Consider the following 19,089-nt stretch of genomic DNA (forward strand, 5'->3'; position numbering starts at 1 on the left):
TTTACAGCATTTACTACACGCCCTTATCCAGAGCGACTTACAATCAGTAGTTACAGGGACAGTCCCCCCTGGAGACACTCAGGGTTCAGTGTCTTGCACAGGGACACAATGGTAGTATGTGGGGTTCGAACCTGGTTCTTCTATTTACCCACTAGGCTACTACCACCTATATAACGCGCTTATTCGTGGTCTGGGCGACAATTCTTTTCCTCGTCGCGTTTCCAGCAGCTCTTGGTCGTTTATCGTTTCGTGACATCAGGTCGAATCGGGATGGTAGTAGCCTAGTGGGTAACACACTTGCCTATGAACCAGAAGACTACAGAGTCACAGGTTCAAATCCCACTTACTACCATTGTGTCTCTGAGCAAGACACTTAACCCTAAGTTGCTCCAGGGGGGGACTGTCCCTGTAACTACTGACTGTAATTCGCTCTGGATAAGGGCGTCTGATAAATGCCATAAATGTAAATGTAAATGTCGAATCCGGTCGGCGCCCCCCCGGCGGCGATCGACGTCTCCGCCGGAGAGGGAGCGGGAGGGAGCAGCAAGTTAGTGTGCGGAGCGGAGCGGAGACGCCGTCGCCGGCGGCGCGGAGAGGGCGGAGGGGAGGGACCGGGGATCCGGCGGCGGGCGGAGGGGGAGGCGTCTGCGGCGCGGGGCAGCGAGCTGCGCGGACCTGGCCCTTTAAATCACACATCCAGCGGACCCGGAGGTGAGTAGCGAGGCGTTCGGGGGGCGAAAAGCCGTCGAACGCGACGTGCCGCCGCGGGGGTGGGGAGCGGGGTCGCGCCCCTTCGCGCAAGATGGACCGTCGCCGTTCCGGCCCGAACGTCGGACAGCCCGACGCCTTCCGTGGGCGCGGCGCGTCGGTCCGTCCGGCCGTAATCGGGGACCGCCGATCGTCCGTCAGCGTCGGCGAGGCCTGCTGTACCCCCCCTTTCCCGCTCCCCCAACCCGACTTTATTATTACGACGATGATGATGATGATGATGATGAATATTACAGGGAGCCCCCACCCCCCCCCACCCCCGACCGGGCAGGTTATTGAATGTGAGAGCCGGAAAACAGGTGGCCCGTCATGCATAATGCATATTTCTTGCATATTTTCCTCCACGTTGCAGCGAGTGGGCCTGCAGGCGTGCGTGCATGTTAGGGGGCTTCGTCCACTTCCTCTCGGCTGGACCGTCGCCTTAAATACCCGAAAAACGGGGCGCTGGAGAACCACAGAAGGGCCGCTGAGGAAGTTCTGGGCCGACCTTTGAACCCGCCCGCTCACAATAGGGTTGTTTTACAGGTTTCATCCCGGTGCCAAAGGTCACGGTGCCGGGTTCGATACTACAGCGTCGCGATATTACACACACACGCACAATAAAACAGGGATTCGTATCGTCACTCCTTGTTCACCGTCACCGCTCCTCCAGCGGGGACGAGGATGTAATTACCGCTGCCCTAATTACCGAAGCAGATTACTTTACCCATTTTATACAAATGGAATTAAATATACATTTTTTCCCTGCTAATTAGAGGCCCCTAAAGAGGACGGAGGGACGCGCATGCTGTTCAGGCTGCTGCTTCCTGGGTTTTACTGTTAGATCCCACCGGACATTATGAGTGTTGCTATAGAATGAGATGCATGACAGTTCCGTGTTTCTGTTAAATATTAAAAAATATTGTAGCAATAAGAAATAAATAATATATATATTTACATTTACAGCATTTACCAGACGCCCTTATCCAGAGTGACTTTCAGTAGTTACAGGGACAGTCCCCCCCCCTGGAGACACTCAGGGTTAAGTGTCTTGCTCAGGGACACAATGGTAGTAAGTGGGGTTTGAACCTGAGTCTTCTGGTTCATAGGCGAGTGTGTTACCTGCTAGGCTCCTACCACCCATGGGTAAAGTGTGTATGTGTGTGTGTGTGTGTGTGTGTGTGTATATATATATACTTTACCCATTTTATACAAATGTAATTAACTATACATTTTTCCCCTGCAAATTAGAGGCCCCTAAAGATGACGGAGAGACGCGCACAACGTTCAGGCTGGTGCTTCCTAGGTTTTACTGAACAAAAAAACGGAACAAAAGAAGGGATGAAATGTATGTGTGTGTGTGTGTGTGTGTGTGTCTGTATATATATATATATACGGGTACATAAGGGTGTGTGTGTGTGTATATATGTATATTTTTTTCATCCCTTCTTTTGTTCCGTAGGGAATGAAGTCTTTAAACGAATCACTAGTACATGGAGAATGAACTTGGTTTTTAATGGCGCGTTTTTTTTGTCGTATTCATGTTTATTAATGATATTATCCAGCTGCAGTTTAATTTTTAATCACATTTTCCACACGTCCGGCCGAAGGGAGATATTTTACACACAAACCTTGCGGCTACAGAGTGGCCAGGAATTCAGTAACATCCCTGATCATAAAGCATAACGCGATTAGACGTGTTTTTCTTGGTTTATGTACAGATATATAGATGAATTCCCTCGGATGAATGTTTGATATGAATGCCGATTTTAATTTTAAAAGTAACGATCTGCCTAACCGGAGTCTGTGTTTTTTACAGGAGCAGCCATCAGGACACCAGGCCGAGTTCCCTCATCCGCGGCATCACACAGGTAAGGTCGCCTCGGCGCGCCGCCACCCCTGCCATCGGTGTCCCGCGGGCCCGCCGGGGCGGGGGAGCAACCCCTGCGGCGCCGAGCCGTCGCCACGGCAACAGCCTGCGGTCGCTCGCTGTCCACTCTGTATCCGGTACAGGTGGCATCCTGTATGGGGGACGGCCGGGGAATTTCTGTCATAAAGCGCATAATTTGATCTTTTTAAAGGCCAATAAACTACACAATACAACCGACCATCTGAATTAAACTGGGGCAGCACGGTCCAAAAAAACTTTATTACGAATATTACTACTGTATCACGAAGACCCGAAGTTCGAAAAAATGACCTTTACTCAGAATCCGTGGGCGCTCCGAGATGCGAAAACGTTCATTTTACTCATTTTAGAAGATCGGCGGGTCAATGGAAAGAAAATGCGAAACGTTTTTATCCGATCTGGCCTTTCGTCCACACGGAAACACCGTTTTAGGCGACAGAGAGCGGTTATTTTTCTGAAACGGGTTCCAGTGCGAATCTCTCGTATCCGTGTGGACGGCGAAGCGGAAAACACGGTTGCAAGAAATCGTCTGTGCGCCACACATTTCGAATGAAAAGAAACGCGTCTGGAGGACAAGGGCGCGTCTAACTCACCGCGGCGGGGGACTGGACGCTGAACGAGTAGAGCGCGGAGTTACAGCGCCACCTACAGGTGTGGACGGCGTCTCCGTTTTTTTTTTTTTTTTCAGAGAAGAGCGTTCTCGCGTGGACGTTGTTCTTTGCGTATGGCCCAGCACCGGCAGGTTATAGCATCACACCAGTGATCCCGCTGCTCCTGGAGTCCGTTTCTGGTCCAGCAGGGGAAGAGTCGTTCTAACTTGAGCCGTCTCTAAAGTCCTGAGAAGTCCAAAATACATCCGGACATTACTGAGAAACAGGGATTCGTAAACGTTAAAAGAGGCGATATCGGGCGATATCGTTATCTGAGGATGCCAGGTCAGAACTTACTGTGTTATACTGCTCCTCCTGTCCATTTGTTTAGATCCCATTTTGCATGTGGTATTCATCAGATGATCTGAAGTTTGATATGTCTGTTTGCCCAGTAAGTTCAGTGTTTGAAGCTCTGCCAGCTCTGACATGGATTCTAGGGTCACCGATGTCTAGTCGTTCAGTGTGCCTGTACCTTGCATGTCTGTATGTAATAAAAATGGATTAATAAAAATCCCAGCAAAATTGCATTACAAGAAAACAACCAAAACGTCACTGACATGCAAATGTAACTGGGTGTGTAGTTTAGGGGTGTAGGGGTGTATCAGGGGTGTAGTTTAGTACATTGACATTCGCTTTTTGCCGCTTGAGAAGTTGCCAGGAACATTTACACTTACAGCATTTACCAGACGTCCTTATCCAGAGCGACTTACAGTCAGTAGTTACAGGGACAGTCCCCCCCCTGGAGACACTCAGGGTTAAGTGTCTTGCTCAGGGACACGATGGTAGTAAGTGGGGTTTGAACCTGGGTCTTCTGGTTCACAGGCGAGTGATGTAAAAGTGGACCCTCCGGAGTTGGAGAGTGCCGCGGTGTTACCGGCCCACTAGGGGGCGCTGTAGGACCGCACGTGTGCAGGAGAGTGTTTGTGTTAGAGTGTGCAAAAGAGCCTGCGTTTGTCCCCCTCTCCGAGTCTAGACAGCCGAAGCTTCGCCGGATTCCTCGGCCCGTGCGTCACCGGGAGGGGGGGGGGGGTAGTTGTCGGCGCTCGTCTGGGCCAGAACCGGTTCCGTCGGTGTCAGTTCCGGCCAGCGGCCCGGAGACCAGACCAAGCGCAGCGTCAGTTTCTTTCTATACTTGGTTATTGTCTGAATCCGAGCGTGCTGGCGCATCGTTGTAGGAATGCCCAGGTTGCCATGGAAACTGGCCGAGTGCTTTAACCGCTGCGCGTCTTTGGGGGTTTGTTGTTGTCGTACGTTGTGCAACGGTTTTTGCAACAAGAGGCGGGGTCGCCGGCTGGTCTAGGGGGGCCGCGATTGGCCGGCGACGCCGGGGGGCACGCCCACAGTGGCTCGCGGTGACGGCGCTGTTTCGGGGGGGGGGGGGGGGGGGGCAGCCTGTCCTCCCCCGTCCTCCCTCTGCGTCCCACGTCTGACGGCCCCCACGCTCCCTCCGTTTCTGGTGCTGTTTTAACCACGGTCTTCCTCCTCCTCGTCCTCGCTCCCCGCAGCAGCAGCAGCACCGTTCCTCCGTGTCCACTGTCCGCCGAACTCCCCGAACGCTCCACAGGGACGAGGACTTTGACGTTCCAATCAACATCAGCTTGAGTGCACGGCATGCGAAGAATGTAAAGACGATTTTTAATGAAGCCGTATTCTGTTCCGGTTGGGGGGGGGGGGGCTGCTGGGAAACACACTGTGCCATTTTGTTCCTGTACGGCGGGCGTGTCTGCACAAGTCTTTCAAAAACCATGCACACACACACACACACACACACACACACTCTGTACTACAGTATTGTCAATGCAATTTAATGCCACCCCAGTACAGGCTGTTCCGCGGCGCGTTTTTCTCCGGCTTTCAAGACGTTCGGTTTCCCAGGCGCTCCGGGCTGAGCTGAGGAGCAGGACGCGGCGGTCAAGAGTTCGCCTGCAGCGCACATTTCTTTCCGCAGTAGCAGCACGAGTTCCATAAACAGACAAACAACAGCGAATCGGGGAAGCGGCTGGGGCGTCGCTTCCCAGCACCCATTGGGTGCCGCTGGGTCTGAGGGGTCAAAGGTTCACCTGGCACACGCCACTTTTTACGTAAAGGGCGGCTCTTGCATACGTGCGTTAATAGAATGTTTTTATTCTCGTGCCTGGAGCAGAAAGCAGGCAGATGAGAGCTGCTAAAATTACCATTTACATTTACAGCGTTTACCAGACGCCCTTATCCAGAGCGACTTACAATCAGTTGCAGGGACAGTCCCCCCCTGGAGACACTCAGGGTTAAGTGTCTTGCTCAGGGACACGATGGTAGTAAGTGGGGTTTGAACCCGGGTCTTCTAGTTTATAGGCAAGTGTGTTACCCGCTAGGCCACCACCACCTAGAGTGCCACAGTAATGCTGCACTGTGGCACCCTTCGAGTAGCCGAGTGGCGAACTGGCCTTGTGTGGACTTGTCTGGCTGGCCGCGGGGAGCAAGAGTTCAGATTCACACCTGCACCGCGGGTTCTGCGCCCTTCCAGGTCGGAGGTGTGAACATCTTCTCTGAGTGAGCCGTTTTCTCCACGCTTACTCCACTGCAGTGAAGGGTGGGAGGACTCCCCAACGCCGGAGATTTTCTCATGGCCTCCGTGAGACGTTTCCGTCAGAGTCACATGAGAAATGATAGTGTTTGGATGGTGACGTCCCCCCGAGATTCCTCTGCTTGTTATCTAATCGCCACAGTTATGCCTGAGAGACCCAACATGCATCTTTTTCTTTTTTTTTGTTTAACTGGCGAACAAAGAATCCCTGAGCATGTGAGGACATTGCAAACGTTCAGCCGGTCCAGAGAAACGTTACTGAAATGCAGGCTGCAGTACCAACAGGAGCCACGGGGGGCAGCAGTCTTGCTCGTTAAAAGTATTTGTACATTGTACATTAGAATTTTGTATTTTTTGAATTCACAATCAACATGTCACCATCAACATATTAAGATAGTACTGTATTGCTATGGAAAGTATGTCAGATAAAAATAATGTGAAAGTCATTGTCATTTTGAAACACAAAATGACAATGCACAGCACAGAGTGACACAACGAAATGTGTCCTCTGCTTTTAACCACCGCCCTTGGTGAGCAGTGGGCAGGGACGGTGCTTTGCTCAGTGGCACCAAGGTATAGTCATGGTGGGGAAAGACACTCCCGGGTCCACAATCCCCTAATGCAATGCTTATTTAAAATGGGACTAACAAGTTGCTGGTTTAATTTCATAAAAGTTTCATTTTAGGAACCATGTCAAAATATACTATTTACTTATCAGCCTTAAATACCAGAGGTGGCAGTTGCTGACGGAACTGCTATTTTGTCCCCGGCAGGTTATTAAATACGTCTGATGCCCTGTCCCTCCACTTTCTCCTACTTTTGCTGCTCTTTCTCTCATTCTTTTTTCCAGCTCTTTCTCTCGGTCTCCTTTTCCCGCTCTTTCTCTCATTCTTTTTTCCCGTTCTTTCTCTCATTCTTTTTTCCCGCTCTTTGTCTCAGTCTCCTTTTCACGCTCTTTCTCTCATTCTTTTTCCCCACTCTTTCTCTCATTCTTTTTTCCCGCTCTTTCTCTCTCTCTTTTTCCCCGCTCTTTCTCTCAGCCTCCTTTTCCCGCTCTTTCTCTCATTCTTTTTTCCCGCTCTTTCTCTCATTCTTTTTACCCACTCTTTCTCTCAGCCTCCTTTTCCCACTCTTTCTCTTATTCTTTTTTCCCGCTCTTTCTCTCTCTCTTTTTTCCCGCTCTTTCTCTCAGCCTCCTTTTCCCGCTCTTTCTCTCATTCTTTTTTCCCGCTCTTTCTCTCAGCCTCCTTTTCCCGCTCTTTCTCTTATTCTTTTTCCCGCTCTTTCTCTCATTCTTTTTTCCCGCTCTTTCTCTCAGCCTCCTTTTCCCGCTCTTTCTCTTATTCTTTTTCCCGCTCTTTCTCTCATTCTTTTTTCCCGCTCTTTCTCTCAGTCTCCTTTGCTCCAGTTGGCGTCAGATTAATGATCGTGGCTCCCGGCCTGGTGGAACCACGCGTTATTTTGACGGTGGAGGGAAGGGTGGCGGGACGCTCCTTTAACCCTTCGCTGCACCAATTCAACGCTGCAGGTTCCTTTATCCTCCCCGAAATCAGATAAACTCTTCTGCTGCGACGACGTACGTCACATGACGGAACTGGTGACTCGCGTTACCGTTCTTCCCCTCTTCAGGTTCCAGTGCTTTCGGTGCTTTGACATTTCCGGCATGCGTATCAATAAAATGTTCATCCGGCGTGCTCATCCGAGAAAACGGTCGGTCTTCTGATGAGGCAAAGACGTGTAACACTGAGCTGAACAAGCTTGTAGTAGGATGCTAGTAGCCTGGTGGGTGAGACACTCTCATATGAACCAGAAGACCACAGGAGTCGCAGGATCGAACCCCACTTACTACTGTTGTGTCCCTGAGCAAGACACTTAACCCTGAGTGTCTCCAGGGGGACAATACTAATTGTAAGCTGCTCTAGATAAAGATTTGATATTCGGACCACCACAGTTTCTGCTGCACTTTTGTAAGGACTTATATCTTCTTTCATGGTAGCGCTGTTTTTTAGCACCACTTAGGAAACATCTGCAAGGTTCATGAATGTGTTGGCAGTGATGGCCTAGCGGTTAATCAGAAGGTTGCCGGTTCGAATCCTGATCCGCTGAGGTGCCACTGAGCAAAGCAACGTCCCCACACACTGTCATGGCTGCCCACTGCTCACCAAGGGTGATGGTTAAATACAGAGGACACATTTCACCGGGTCACCATGTGCTGTTCCGTGTTTCACGATGACAATCACTTCACTTTCACTTCATTTGCATACAGTGTATTGATGTCCAGGACCAACACTGTCAGATGCACTCAGGACATCTACACGGGATTGGAGAGAGTCGGATTATTGAGTTAGGCGGACTACAAGCGAACTTTAAAATGACATGCGAACGTGTTAGCATACAAACATACTGATGACAAAACCGTAAATCAGAAAATGTCCCTCAAGAGCATGTCTGCTGGGACAGTGACAGTTTTTTGGATCTGAAGTGGGGGAACAATGTGACAACGTGAAGGAAGCTGTGAAAGCTGAAAACCACTGATTTACCCTGTGAGTACACTGACCTGGGATCAGCGGCAAATTAAAACGGGCCGCTTGTAATGATCTCGCGTTCGTAGCTCGGCCCGGCATCAGGTAAAATATTTGTGAAGTCGGAGCGATGATGCAGATTTTTTTATTGTTACTTTTTCCTGGCAGTGTGTCGGCGGCCAGATTGCCGCGGTGAGCGTGGTTGGCAGCGTGGTCTGCGGCCTTCTTGCATCATAGGCTGCCTTGACTGACCGGCCTCCGCGTCGTTCCCAACCTCACCCAAGCGCCGGACCGCCCAGCACATGCTGGATAAGAATATGGTTTTTTTCTCCCGCATCCTCAGGACCAATCAGGCAGGAGAAGACACGAAGTTCCCCAAAATGATGGAATTCGCTCACATTTTCCTAAATTGTGCTGCGTTTGGCGAAAACAGATTCGCCTTCTTACCGGAATCATCGTTACAGGCCCTCTGAGGACTTCCCCTTTCCGTCTGCTCCACTTCCTCCCCCCTTATAAGGCTGCGGGCTGCGCAGGAAGTGGGTTAGTCAGCGTCGGACCTGAAGTGAAGTTGAAGTGAAGTGATTGTCACTTGTGATACACAGCAGCACACGGTGCACACAGTGAAATTTGTCCTCTGCATTTAACCCATCACCCTGAGTGAGCAGTGGGCGGCCATGACAGGCGCCCGGGGAGCAGTGTGTGGGGACGGTGCTTTGCTCAGTGGCACCTCGGTGGCACCTTACATTTACAGCATTTATCAGACGCCCTTATCCAGAGCGACTTACAATCAGTAGTTACAGGGACAGTCTCCCTGGAGCAATTTAGGGTTAAGTGTCTTGCTCAGGGACACAATGGTAGTAAGTGGGATTTGAACCCGGGTCTTCTGGTTCATAGGCGAGTGTGTTACCCACTAGGCTACTACTGGGGATTCGAACCGGCGACCTTCTTATTACGGGGCCGCTTCCTTAACTGCTAGGCCACCGCTGCCACCTCACAGGACACCTGGGGCTGATTCAACCCTGGTAAACTGTGGTTTGTTCCACTCCGCACGCACAGTGACTGTGGGATTGTGCGTTTTGTCACCCAGGCCGGAACAGGCATGACTTCATGTACTGGCCACGGAAGCTCTCTGTTTTGGTCATTGCCTTCCGTGCCGAATTGTGCACTAAGTGCTTGATGATTTTGGGCAGCAGAGAGGAGCGGCTGAAAGATCCAGAATTTCTGGCCGCTGTGGTAATTGCTCAGCACAGGCCACCGCTTTGTGATATGAATTCCACGGATTCCACATCGGACGCATCAGTAGCTGTGCTGCCCGGCGCTACTGTGGAATGTTCTGGTATGCCATCTGGACCTGAGGTCTCATGTCTGCAGCTGTAGACAGCTGAAAAACTGTCCGTAGATGGTCCCGTATGGCGCATGTGTTCAGCTAAACCGGCACTGGATTTTTGTACAGTACAGGTCAAAAGTTTGGACGCACCTTCTCCTTCAACGTGTTTTCTTTATTTTTATGACCATTTACGTTGGTAGATTCTCACTGAAGGCATCAAAACTATGAATGAACACATGTGGAGTTCTGTACTTAACAAAAAAAGGTGAAATAACTGAAAACATATTTTATATTCTAGTTTCTTTGCTCTGATTCCTGCTTTACACACTCTTGGCATTCTCTCGATGAGCTTCAAGAGGTCGTCACCTGAAATGCTTCTCCAACAGTCTTGAAGGAGTTCCCAGAGGTGTTTAGCACTTGTTGGTCCAGCTCACCCCAAACCATCTGGATTGGGTTCAGGTCCGGTGACTGTGGAGGTCAGGTCTCCACTTTTTGTTAAGTACGTAACCCCACATGTGTTCATTCATAGTTTTGATGCCTTCAGTGAGAATCTACCAACGTAAATGGTCATGAAAATAAAAAAATAACACATAGAATGAGAAGGTGTGTCCAAACATCTGGCCTGTACTGTATGTTGGCCTGTACTGTATATTCGGCCGGGCAGGGGAGCTGTGATGATGTGGGTGGGGGGCAGGGGGCGCTGCAGCAGGTTTCTCTCGACCTGCCCATTCTCTGCTGCTCCTGCCATACTGGTCCCACCTGTCCTGCTTTCAGTGGCATGCCAGCTGCAGTTCCAGCGTTCGGTACCCTGTTTTTCAGGTCCAAAGCGATTTTCAAGGCATGTTCTCATGCAAACTGCTATCAAGACAGCCAGTGTAAATCCTGCAGAGTTTTCCCTTAAGATCAGTTCAAGTGAGACCGGTTCATTCAGGGAACAGAATGTTCTGGTTCTGGCCTCCTACCTCCTACTTCTGCACAGAAGGAGATGACTTGTGCGTCACACAGCTTTTAAGTTCTGAAATTCAAATGTAACAACGTAACATTCGTACAATTTTACATTTCAGCTGTATAGATGCAAATTTGAGACTGACGTTTTCTTGATGTACGTTTCAGAGAAACAGGCAATAAATTGGCAAAATAACTAGAATAACCCCAACTGGGCTTTGCAGTTTTCATTGTCTGGATGGGAACATGCAGACGAGCGGTCAGCTGATTGCGTGGCCAAAATATTTTACAACGCCTCCTTGTGGCCTCCAAACGCTATTATTCTATCCAACATTAAAGGTCCCACGACATGACTTTGTGAGATGATTTAACGTTAATACGAGTTCCCCCAGCCTGTCTATGGTCCTGCAGTGGCTAGAAATGGCGAAATGTACAGTCGTGGCCAGAAGTGTTGTACAAATACTGCTTTTCACCAGCAAAGTTTGCTGCTTTAGTGTTTTTAGTTTTAGTCAGTGGTTTTTGTGGTGAACTTAAGTATAATTACTAGCATTTTATACGTTTCAAAGGCTTTTATTGGCAATTAACACTGCTCAATCACTTGACAGGATCACTGAAATGACCTCAGCAGGTCCCTTTGTGGCAGAGCTGAAATGCGGTGGAAATGTTTTTTTGGGACATTCCTTAATTGTATATGCAAATTGCCATAATAAGTGAAAGTGATTGTGATACACAGAACATTTACATTTACATTTACAGCATTTACCAGACGCCCTTATCCAGAGCGACTTACAATCAGTATTTACAGGGACAGTCCCCCTGGAGCAATTTAGGGTTAAGTGTCTTGCTCAGGGACACAATGGTAGTAAGTGGGGTTTGAACCTGGGTCTTCTGGTTCATAGGCGAGTGTGTTAACCACTAGGTTACTACCACCCTACCACCCTACCACCCAGAACATCACATGGTGCACACAACGAAATGTGTCCACTGCTTTTAACCCATGACTTCCTGTCTGCGCCAAACATCGTTGTTGGTGGACGGTGTTGATGATGTTATTTCCTCGAATGTCCCCTCAGCTTCTATTGGCCGCTCTCCTCGTCCCTCCTCTCTCCTCCTCATTTAAAGCTACAGACACGGAAACGGCGCGTCCTGGGAATTCTCATTGTGGGACTGGATCAAAGTGGCTTTAATTCACTGACAGTGAATCAGATACGACTCAAAAACAATTAAATATCATTATTAATATGTTTACAGTTTTTTTTTTTTTTTTTTTACCTCGGAACCTGGATGGTAGTAGCCTAGTGGCCTAACACACTCGCCTATGAACCAGAAGACCCAGGTTCAAATTCCACTTACTACCATTGTGTTCCTGAGCAAGACACTTAACCCTGAGTGTCTCCAGGGGGGGACTGTCCCTGTAACTACTGATTGTAAGTCGCTCTGGATAAGGACGTCTGATAAATGCTGTAAATGTAACCAAGAGTGGTTGATCAGGTGAATGGATTTGGTAAAGTAAATTTTTTCGTCAGTACTAGGTCGAGTTGCCTGATTTTGCAGTTGGTGAAAGGAGGTAGAGTGCAGACGGCCATGCACGGCTCCAACGCTTCCCTCCTTGCATTCGCTCCACATTCCACCAGGCCGCCAGTTACCATAAGTGGCAGTCGCCCTCCCTCCTCCAGAGCCTCGCGCTTTCCCCCCGGTCGCCTGACCCCGTCCTCGGCACGTGCTGCGCTCGCTCCATCACATGATGTCAGCTGAGAGACCAGACGGCACCCGTAGCTCCTCCCCCCTCTCCTGCGGCCCGCCCCCCGGCGCTTTCCGCAGGCGGTGAAAGTGGATATTGTTTTTTTCGAGACGTGACACTAGTGTCAGCGCGTATTGACGTCTTTGCTTTTCCCTTTTCTTGCTGCATAAAGACCGCGTGAAACCGCGGCGTCAAATACGCTTGTTGAATTAGATACGGGTCGTTAACAACTGAGTCTTATGTCACAAATATGTCACAGCGCCCATTTTTACCCCGAAGCACAATGAGGGAAGAAAGAAAGTGCGTCTTTCCCAGCGAGGGGGGGGTTCGGCGCGTGACGTTGTTTTAACTGATGCCGTGGGTCAGCGCCGTTGAACCGAACAGGTTGTGAGTCGGCGCTTCTTTTTTTTTTTTTCTTTTACTCCTCACCGACCGGGAAGTCTTTATTTTTTTGCCACTGCGGGCCGTTGCATCATGGTTTATGCAGCTTTTCCCCCATGACTCCTTACGTGGGTCGGGGCCTAGCGGCTAAGGAAGCGGCCCCGTAATCAGAAGGTTGCCGGTTCGAGTCCCGAGCCGCCACGGTGCCACTGAGCAAAGCGACGTCCCAACACGCTGCTCCAAGGGTGGTGGTTAAATGCAGTGGACACATTCATTGTGTCACCGTGTGCTGTGCTGCAGTGTTTCACAATGACAATCACTTCACTTTGTCACTTTGTTTGAGGTCTGCGGGCTCGCCGTTTGCCCTGGTCTGCTGAGATGCCATTTGCATTAAAAGGCGCTCCGTTGACCTCCGACCTCTGTGCGCAGCGCGGCTGCGGCAGGGCTGTCTGTAGAAAGTGGCGTGATGTGGGCGCAGTTGCAGTCTGAATATTTCATTCGTGTGTGTGTGTGTGTGTTTTTTTTTTTTTTTAACAGATACGCTGTGCATTCGCTGCCTCGGTTTGGAACGAACAGAATGCGAGCAGCGGCGGTCCTGCATGCCGGAGACGAGTCCTGAACCGCTCTGTTTGGCTGTGCAAAGTTAATGAAATAAAGTTTGATGGGGCGACGCTGCGCCTCGCGCGAATCTCAGAATTCCTCTTTGTGTCGGAAAAAAAAAGGGCCAACTGTTAATCCAGTGAACACCAGACCACACAGGGACATGGAGGTGGGGGGAGGTGACGGTGGCACGTGAGGAGTTGCCGGAGATAGGGGGGGGGGGGTTGAACAACCCTGCATTGCCTGCCAGGGGTAAAAAAAGGCGTTCTGGTGCCATTGTAGGAGGGTTTCATCGGAGCCCTCGTGAATAACAACGCGCCTTGTGTCTTTTACGTCCCGCTGGACCGCTACCGGGCACGTGGCGCGGCGAAGACGAAAGTTAATGTTCCAGGTGGAAAAGAACTCTGCCTGTGGTTATTGTCCCGTGTGAACGTCCGCGGATGAATTCTCAACCGAAGTCATTGTGCGGTGGGCCGGCCTCAGCCATTTCCTGGAAGGCGGCGCCCACCCCCTTCCCCTCGCTCTCTGAAAAGGGCCAGTGTTTGCCGTGTGGAGACAAAGTCCGGCCTCTGGGACCTGCGGGTTCCCCGCGGTTCCGCGCTTCTAGGAAGTCCTCCGCCGTTACCTGCCGGAGAACATGGAGGGAACCATGTGGAGCTAGCGGTGCGAACCTTCACCGGCCTCACGATTCGATTGGGATTGTCGATGCATCGCCACGCAGCCCCTTTTCTTGCCACCAGTTTCTGCAGAAGTCCCGTCAAACGTTTAACATCGATGAGCGTTAATCAGAGTGGTGCTGTACTCGGATCAGGCAGACACGGTCACTACCGGCACTAACTCTCATTTTCATACCGCCAGCAGAAAATCACCAAGCAACGTCATTGTGATAGAATCGATCATGTTCGGCATCACGATGCATCGATTATAAGATTCATTTCAACAGCCCTACATGGAACGTTGCGTCTCTGTCCTGTTCCTTCTCGGTAGAGTTGATAAGCCGCCGCTCGCTCACGGTGGCTCTGTCGCTCTTCACGTCCATCACGTCCGTCTCGTGAAGCACTTCTGCACTATTTGTAGCTTGGTCGAGAGGAGATAAGCTCGTCTGCGGGGCCACAATGGGCCGGCTGCACCTGTTTTTCAGTGTGCACTGATAGGGTGATTGATGGTCACTGGTAAAAAGGGTGGTCTGGAGGAGGGGGGCTGTATTCAAAAGATTTAAACCAGGCTTTTTTTTTGGGGTCCCTGGTTCTTTCCCCGTTCCTGAGACAACCACTACATCTGAATGGGAAATTGTGGTTGCCTTTATGGCGGGCGCATCTGATACATATTAAGCCAGTTGTGTTGCATTGAAGCGTGTGCACAGTTGCGCATACAGAAAGGCTGGTAGCTGAACTCTGACCTTTATACCCACCCACACACTAACAGAGACCTACTGACTCTCCCACCAGACAATGCGCACACTGAGCATTCTTCTGCACACATGAAAACTTGATTAAACTTGATTAAATGTAAACTTGATAAGTTCATGACATGCTATTATGCCCTGTGTCTTTTTTACACTGACATGTACTGTACCAATAAAAGTAATAATAGAATTTCATAAGTGAAGTGAGTCCTCTGTATTTAACCATCACCCTTGGTGAGCAGTGGGCAGCCATGACAGGCGCCCAGGGGAGCAGTGTGTGGGGACGGTGCTTTGCTCAGTGGCACCTTGGCGGATCGGGAATCAAACCTGCAACCTTCTGATTACAGGACCGTTTCCTTAACCGCTAGGCCACCACTGCCCCAAGTGGTGGCCTAGCTGCCCTAAGTGGTTGCTAAGTGGCACCTTGGCAGCTCGGGATTCGAACCAGCAACCTTCTGATTATGGGTCTGCTTGCTTTCCCACTGCCCCATGCCAATTGAATTAAAACAGCACACTGGATGCTTTAAAAGCAGGGCGGTGCTTGAAATCATTGTTCATTATCTTACCCGCTAGGCCACCACTGCCCCATAACCTGGGTGACTAGGGTTGCACAATTAATTTACTTAATTAAAATTAATGGACCAAAATGTGTGTTTTATTACATCCAGTATCCAGTATATCTGAGCTCCTGGACATTCATTGACTGAATTCATGGACATTTGCATATCAGTATTTTTAACATCGACCAATGTTACATTACTTACTTTTATCACTTTTAGCGTTAAACAGTCACAGCTTTTGTCATAGTTGGTTTTCTATGCTGACATTCCTTAATTTAGCAATTTTTTCTAAAGTAGCTTACAGATGAGGACTAGGATTCCAGTGAAAGTGTGATTTATCAGGGACCAGAACTTTCTCATTTGTGTGCGTTTACGCCGCCGCTGATTCTCCCCACTGTGTCTCTCCGCAGAGTTTCTCTCCTGACTGCGGTGCAATAACCGATGGCAGAGAATGTCCACCACTAATAACATCGCCCAAGCCAGGAAGCTGGTGGAGCAGCTGAGGATCGAGGCTGGCATCGAGCGCATCAAGGTGCCGCGTCCGCACAAGCCATTTTAAATGCATGTTTTTTTTTTTTTTTCAATCAGCAGTCGTGTCAGCTTTGCGAAATATGGATACATTTGCTTGTGTTAGAGTCAAATGGTCAGCTTTTTAATTAAACCTGAAAATGACTTCTCTTCCAATCTTTTGTACAGTGTTACAATTGGCAGTTTTGTTTAGTTTTGTATTGTGGAGGATCTGCTCACAAATAGCATTTACATAGCAAACAACAAGGGTCCTAAAATTGAGCCCTGTGGAACTCCATATATACATTTACATTTGTGTCATTTATCAGACACCCTTATCCAGAGCGACTTACAGTCAGTAGTGACAGGGACAGTCCCCCCTGGAGACACTCAGGGTTAAGCGTCTTGCTCACAGACACAGTGGTAGTAAGTGGGCTTAGAACCTGTGACTTTGTAGTCTTCTGTTTCAGAGGTGAGTGTCTAACCTGCTAGGCACCGGCACCTCTTAACATTATTTCTTTTAATTTTGCCCATGTCTGTCTCTTTGCCGTTGTGTTGCAGGTGTCAAAAGCTGCTGCTGATCTCATGAGCTACTGCGAGCAGCATGCCCGAAACGACCCTCTGCTCGTGGGGGTTCCCACCTCTGAGAACCCCTTCAAAGACAAGAAACCCTGCATCATCCTATAGCCGCTCAGTGCTTTCTCCAGCCCTCTCCCACCCAGCCCTTGACCAGAAACAGCCAATGGGTGCAGTCCAGTCAAATACTACCTTTTACTTGGAAAGTCATCTCCGAATTACAATGCCACACCCTCCCGACACTGACGCCAGTGCAGAACCCGTTCGAGCGCCCGGCCACATCACCCCGAGGTTGAGTGCATCCCTGTGAATGAATAACAGCGCGCCCGTGCTGCCGTTCACTACTCATTCACACTGATACACTTAACAGATGGTGGCTATTTTACACAAATACACTCAATCACACACACACACACACTCACACACACACATGACTGAGCAACAGCCTGTTCTACTGTATAGGGCTGACCATACTACCATGGCGTGGTGGACGGGCCTGCTGAGGGCAGAGGTGGTCGCGGCCTAAGCTGACTGACTAGCTGGCTAGTCCAGTCACACTGTGGTAATGGTTGTTCAGTATTACTAGATTTAGAATTCTGTTACTTTTGCAAGTGGTTAATTGTGGATTTGTATGGCTGAACAGCATATTATATAATTTACAAAGGGATTCAATATGTCAGTCAGAGTTGCCAATATTTTTACTATTGTCTCAGACCATTTCTTTAGAAAGTGAAGTGACTTCTTTGTTACTTTAACAAATTCACCAAACAGTACGTTTGCTATTGTGTTCTTTCTACTATTTTTTTCTATTAACTTTTGAAGAAAAAAGACAAACAAAAGAAACCATGAAGTATGAAGAAGTCCCGTATTCGTTTGCAGGTGTATAAAAAAAAAAAAAATGAAAACTTGAAATGTGATCATAAAGTTTTTTTGATCTTTGTAAGTAAATAAAAAAAAAACACTGATGAAGGAAAGAAATGTTTAAGTTAGTGTTCATATTAACCTTTAATAACAGGATGTGTCAAAAAAAAAAGAAAAGACAGACAGAGTTTCCACCCTGTCCTGGTCACATAAGGACACTTGTTGGGGGACGTTCCTCTTCTCTGCACCAAACTTGATTGTAACACAGAGAAAAAAAAAAGAACTGTATAAACTTTCCTTCAGACATGTTCAAGTATGTCATTTTAAACTATCTGTTTGAATTAGTTTGTTGAAATTTCTTCTTTCTATGGACTCCATGGAATAATCTGGTCATGATGAGTATGATGCTGTACAGTGTTTGATAACTGAAGCGCAATCATTTACCTGGATGTTTTATCCTTTTGTCCCCCCCCATCCGTCGTGTTTAACGCGTCGTCGCAATGGCGTAGATGAAGGATCGTGCTTCTATGATGCCCCGCCCCCGACCTGTATGCCAAGGTGCAACAGATGCTTTAGCCAATAAGTTTATGTCTGTGTTGATCAGAGGTCAAGGGTCACTCATTGATGCATGGGCCGTGACCTTGTCACCGGCTACGTGGCTACAGGCCCGATCAGCCCGTATGGCATCTGGTGTACGAGTCATGTGGTGTGAGTCACAGCACCGGCCTGACCGCTACGCCGGGCGGCGCCCTGCTCCAGTGCCCCGGCCTCCCAGGGGACGCGGCAGAACACTCTGTTCAAGGCCAGTACAGTGTTATGTCACCGCTTCAGATGCCATGTTTTAGTTCAGGCGGTGTCACTGCATGTGTGTGTGTGAGTATTTTTAGATGAAGTTCCAACAGGGGGGTTAGATGTTCAATGCTGCAAGGGGTAACGGTCAGGCCGGTGCTGTGATCTTTGTAAGTAAATAAAAAAAAAAAACACGGATGAAGGAAAGAAATGTTTAAGTTAGTGTTCATATTAACCTTTAAGGGGTTCTGTGAAAGGACAGGCGAATAATTGTGCCGGAAGCTGTATCGTGCCTTCTAGAGAACAGGAGAGAAGCGGCAGAAGGAAGAAGGGACTCGAAATGTTCAAATTAATGGGAAATTACAGCATTTTATTTATTAATACCGAAGCCAACCTGCATTACATAAATATCACAACCAGTACAGAGAACTGGCTAAAGGTCACATGGGTGCACCTGCATGCAGGGGAAGGTCACTGACCCCAGGCGTTTGAGAGGCGTGCTCATTAGGAACTATTTAAGGGTCTCGTTTGTGGGTTTATTTTCGTCTTTAAGTGCCAGACGCGGTCGGCCCTTCCCTGTGGAAGTCGCCCGTGCACAAACGAAACAAACTAACCTCGGCAGCACGGCGTTAGCGTCCGCGTCGGGAAACAACACAACCTGGTGACCTCAACCGCCGTCGCTCGGGACCTCCCTGTCCCACCTCAGCGCGGAGCGCGTCCGTTCGGCATCGCGAGAGCTGAGATTTGGCTTCACGTGGGTAATATCTGTAGCTGAGCTGTCTGCCGGTAGGGCGAGTCATTTTTTTCTGTTACTCTCAGTGTGCGCATATGTATCCTTCTGCCTTGATTATCAAAAGAAATATATCTATTTTTTTGTAATTGTTCTCTGATGTGCCATAACTCATGTTTTTTCTTGCACACTGTTAATATTTTGTGGATATTGCTGTTTAAAACGATGATATAAAAAAAGATTAGACAAGTTGAATAAAGTTCAATTGTAACTGCA

The 19,089-nt window shown here is 49.0% G+C and overlaps 1 protein-coding gene across 1 annotated transcript; it reads left to right on the forward strand.

The window, feature by feature from the left end:
- Nucleotides 1-615: 615 nt before the first annotated feature.
- Nucleotides 616-19,089, forward strand: gng7 (guanine nucleotide binding protein (G protein), gamma 7). The gene is made up of 4 exons (XM_028977869.1): nt 616-711; nt 2,567-2,618; nt 15,761-15,882; nt 16,419-19,089. Exons 3-4 carry the CDS (start codon nt 15,802-15,804, stop codon nt 16,542-16,544), a joined length of 207 nt encoding a protein of 68 aa, XP_028833702.1. The 5' UTR covers nt 616-711; nt 2,567-2,618; nt 15,761-15,801; the 3' UTR covers nt 16,545-19,089.

Source organism: Denticeps clupeoides, chromosome 4 (assembly GCF_900700375.1).
Source record: "Denticeps clupeoides chromosome 4, fDenClu1.1, whole genome shotgun sequence".
Lineage (NCBI taxonomy): Eukaryota > Metazoa > Chordata > Actinopteri > Clupeiformes > Denticipitidae > Denticeps > Denticeps clupeoides.

Coding starts and splice junctions, on each gene's coding strand:
- gng7 (XM_028977869.1), top strand. CDS start 15,802: ATGTCCACCACTAATAACATCGCCCAAGCCAGGAAGCTGGTGGAGCAG. Junction 15,883..16,418: donor CTGGCATCGAGCGCATCAAG/GTGCCGCGTCCG, acceptor GTTGTGTTGCAG/GTGTCAAAAGCTGCTGCTGA.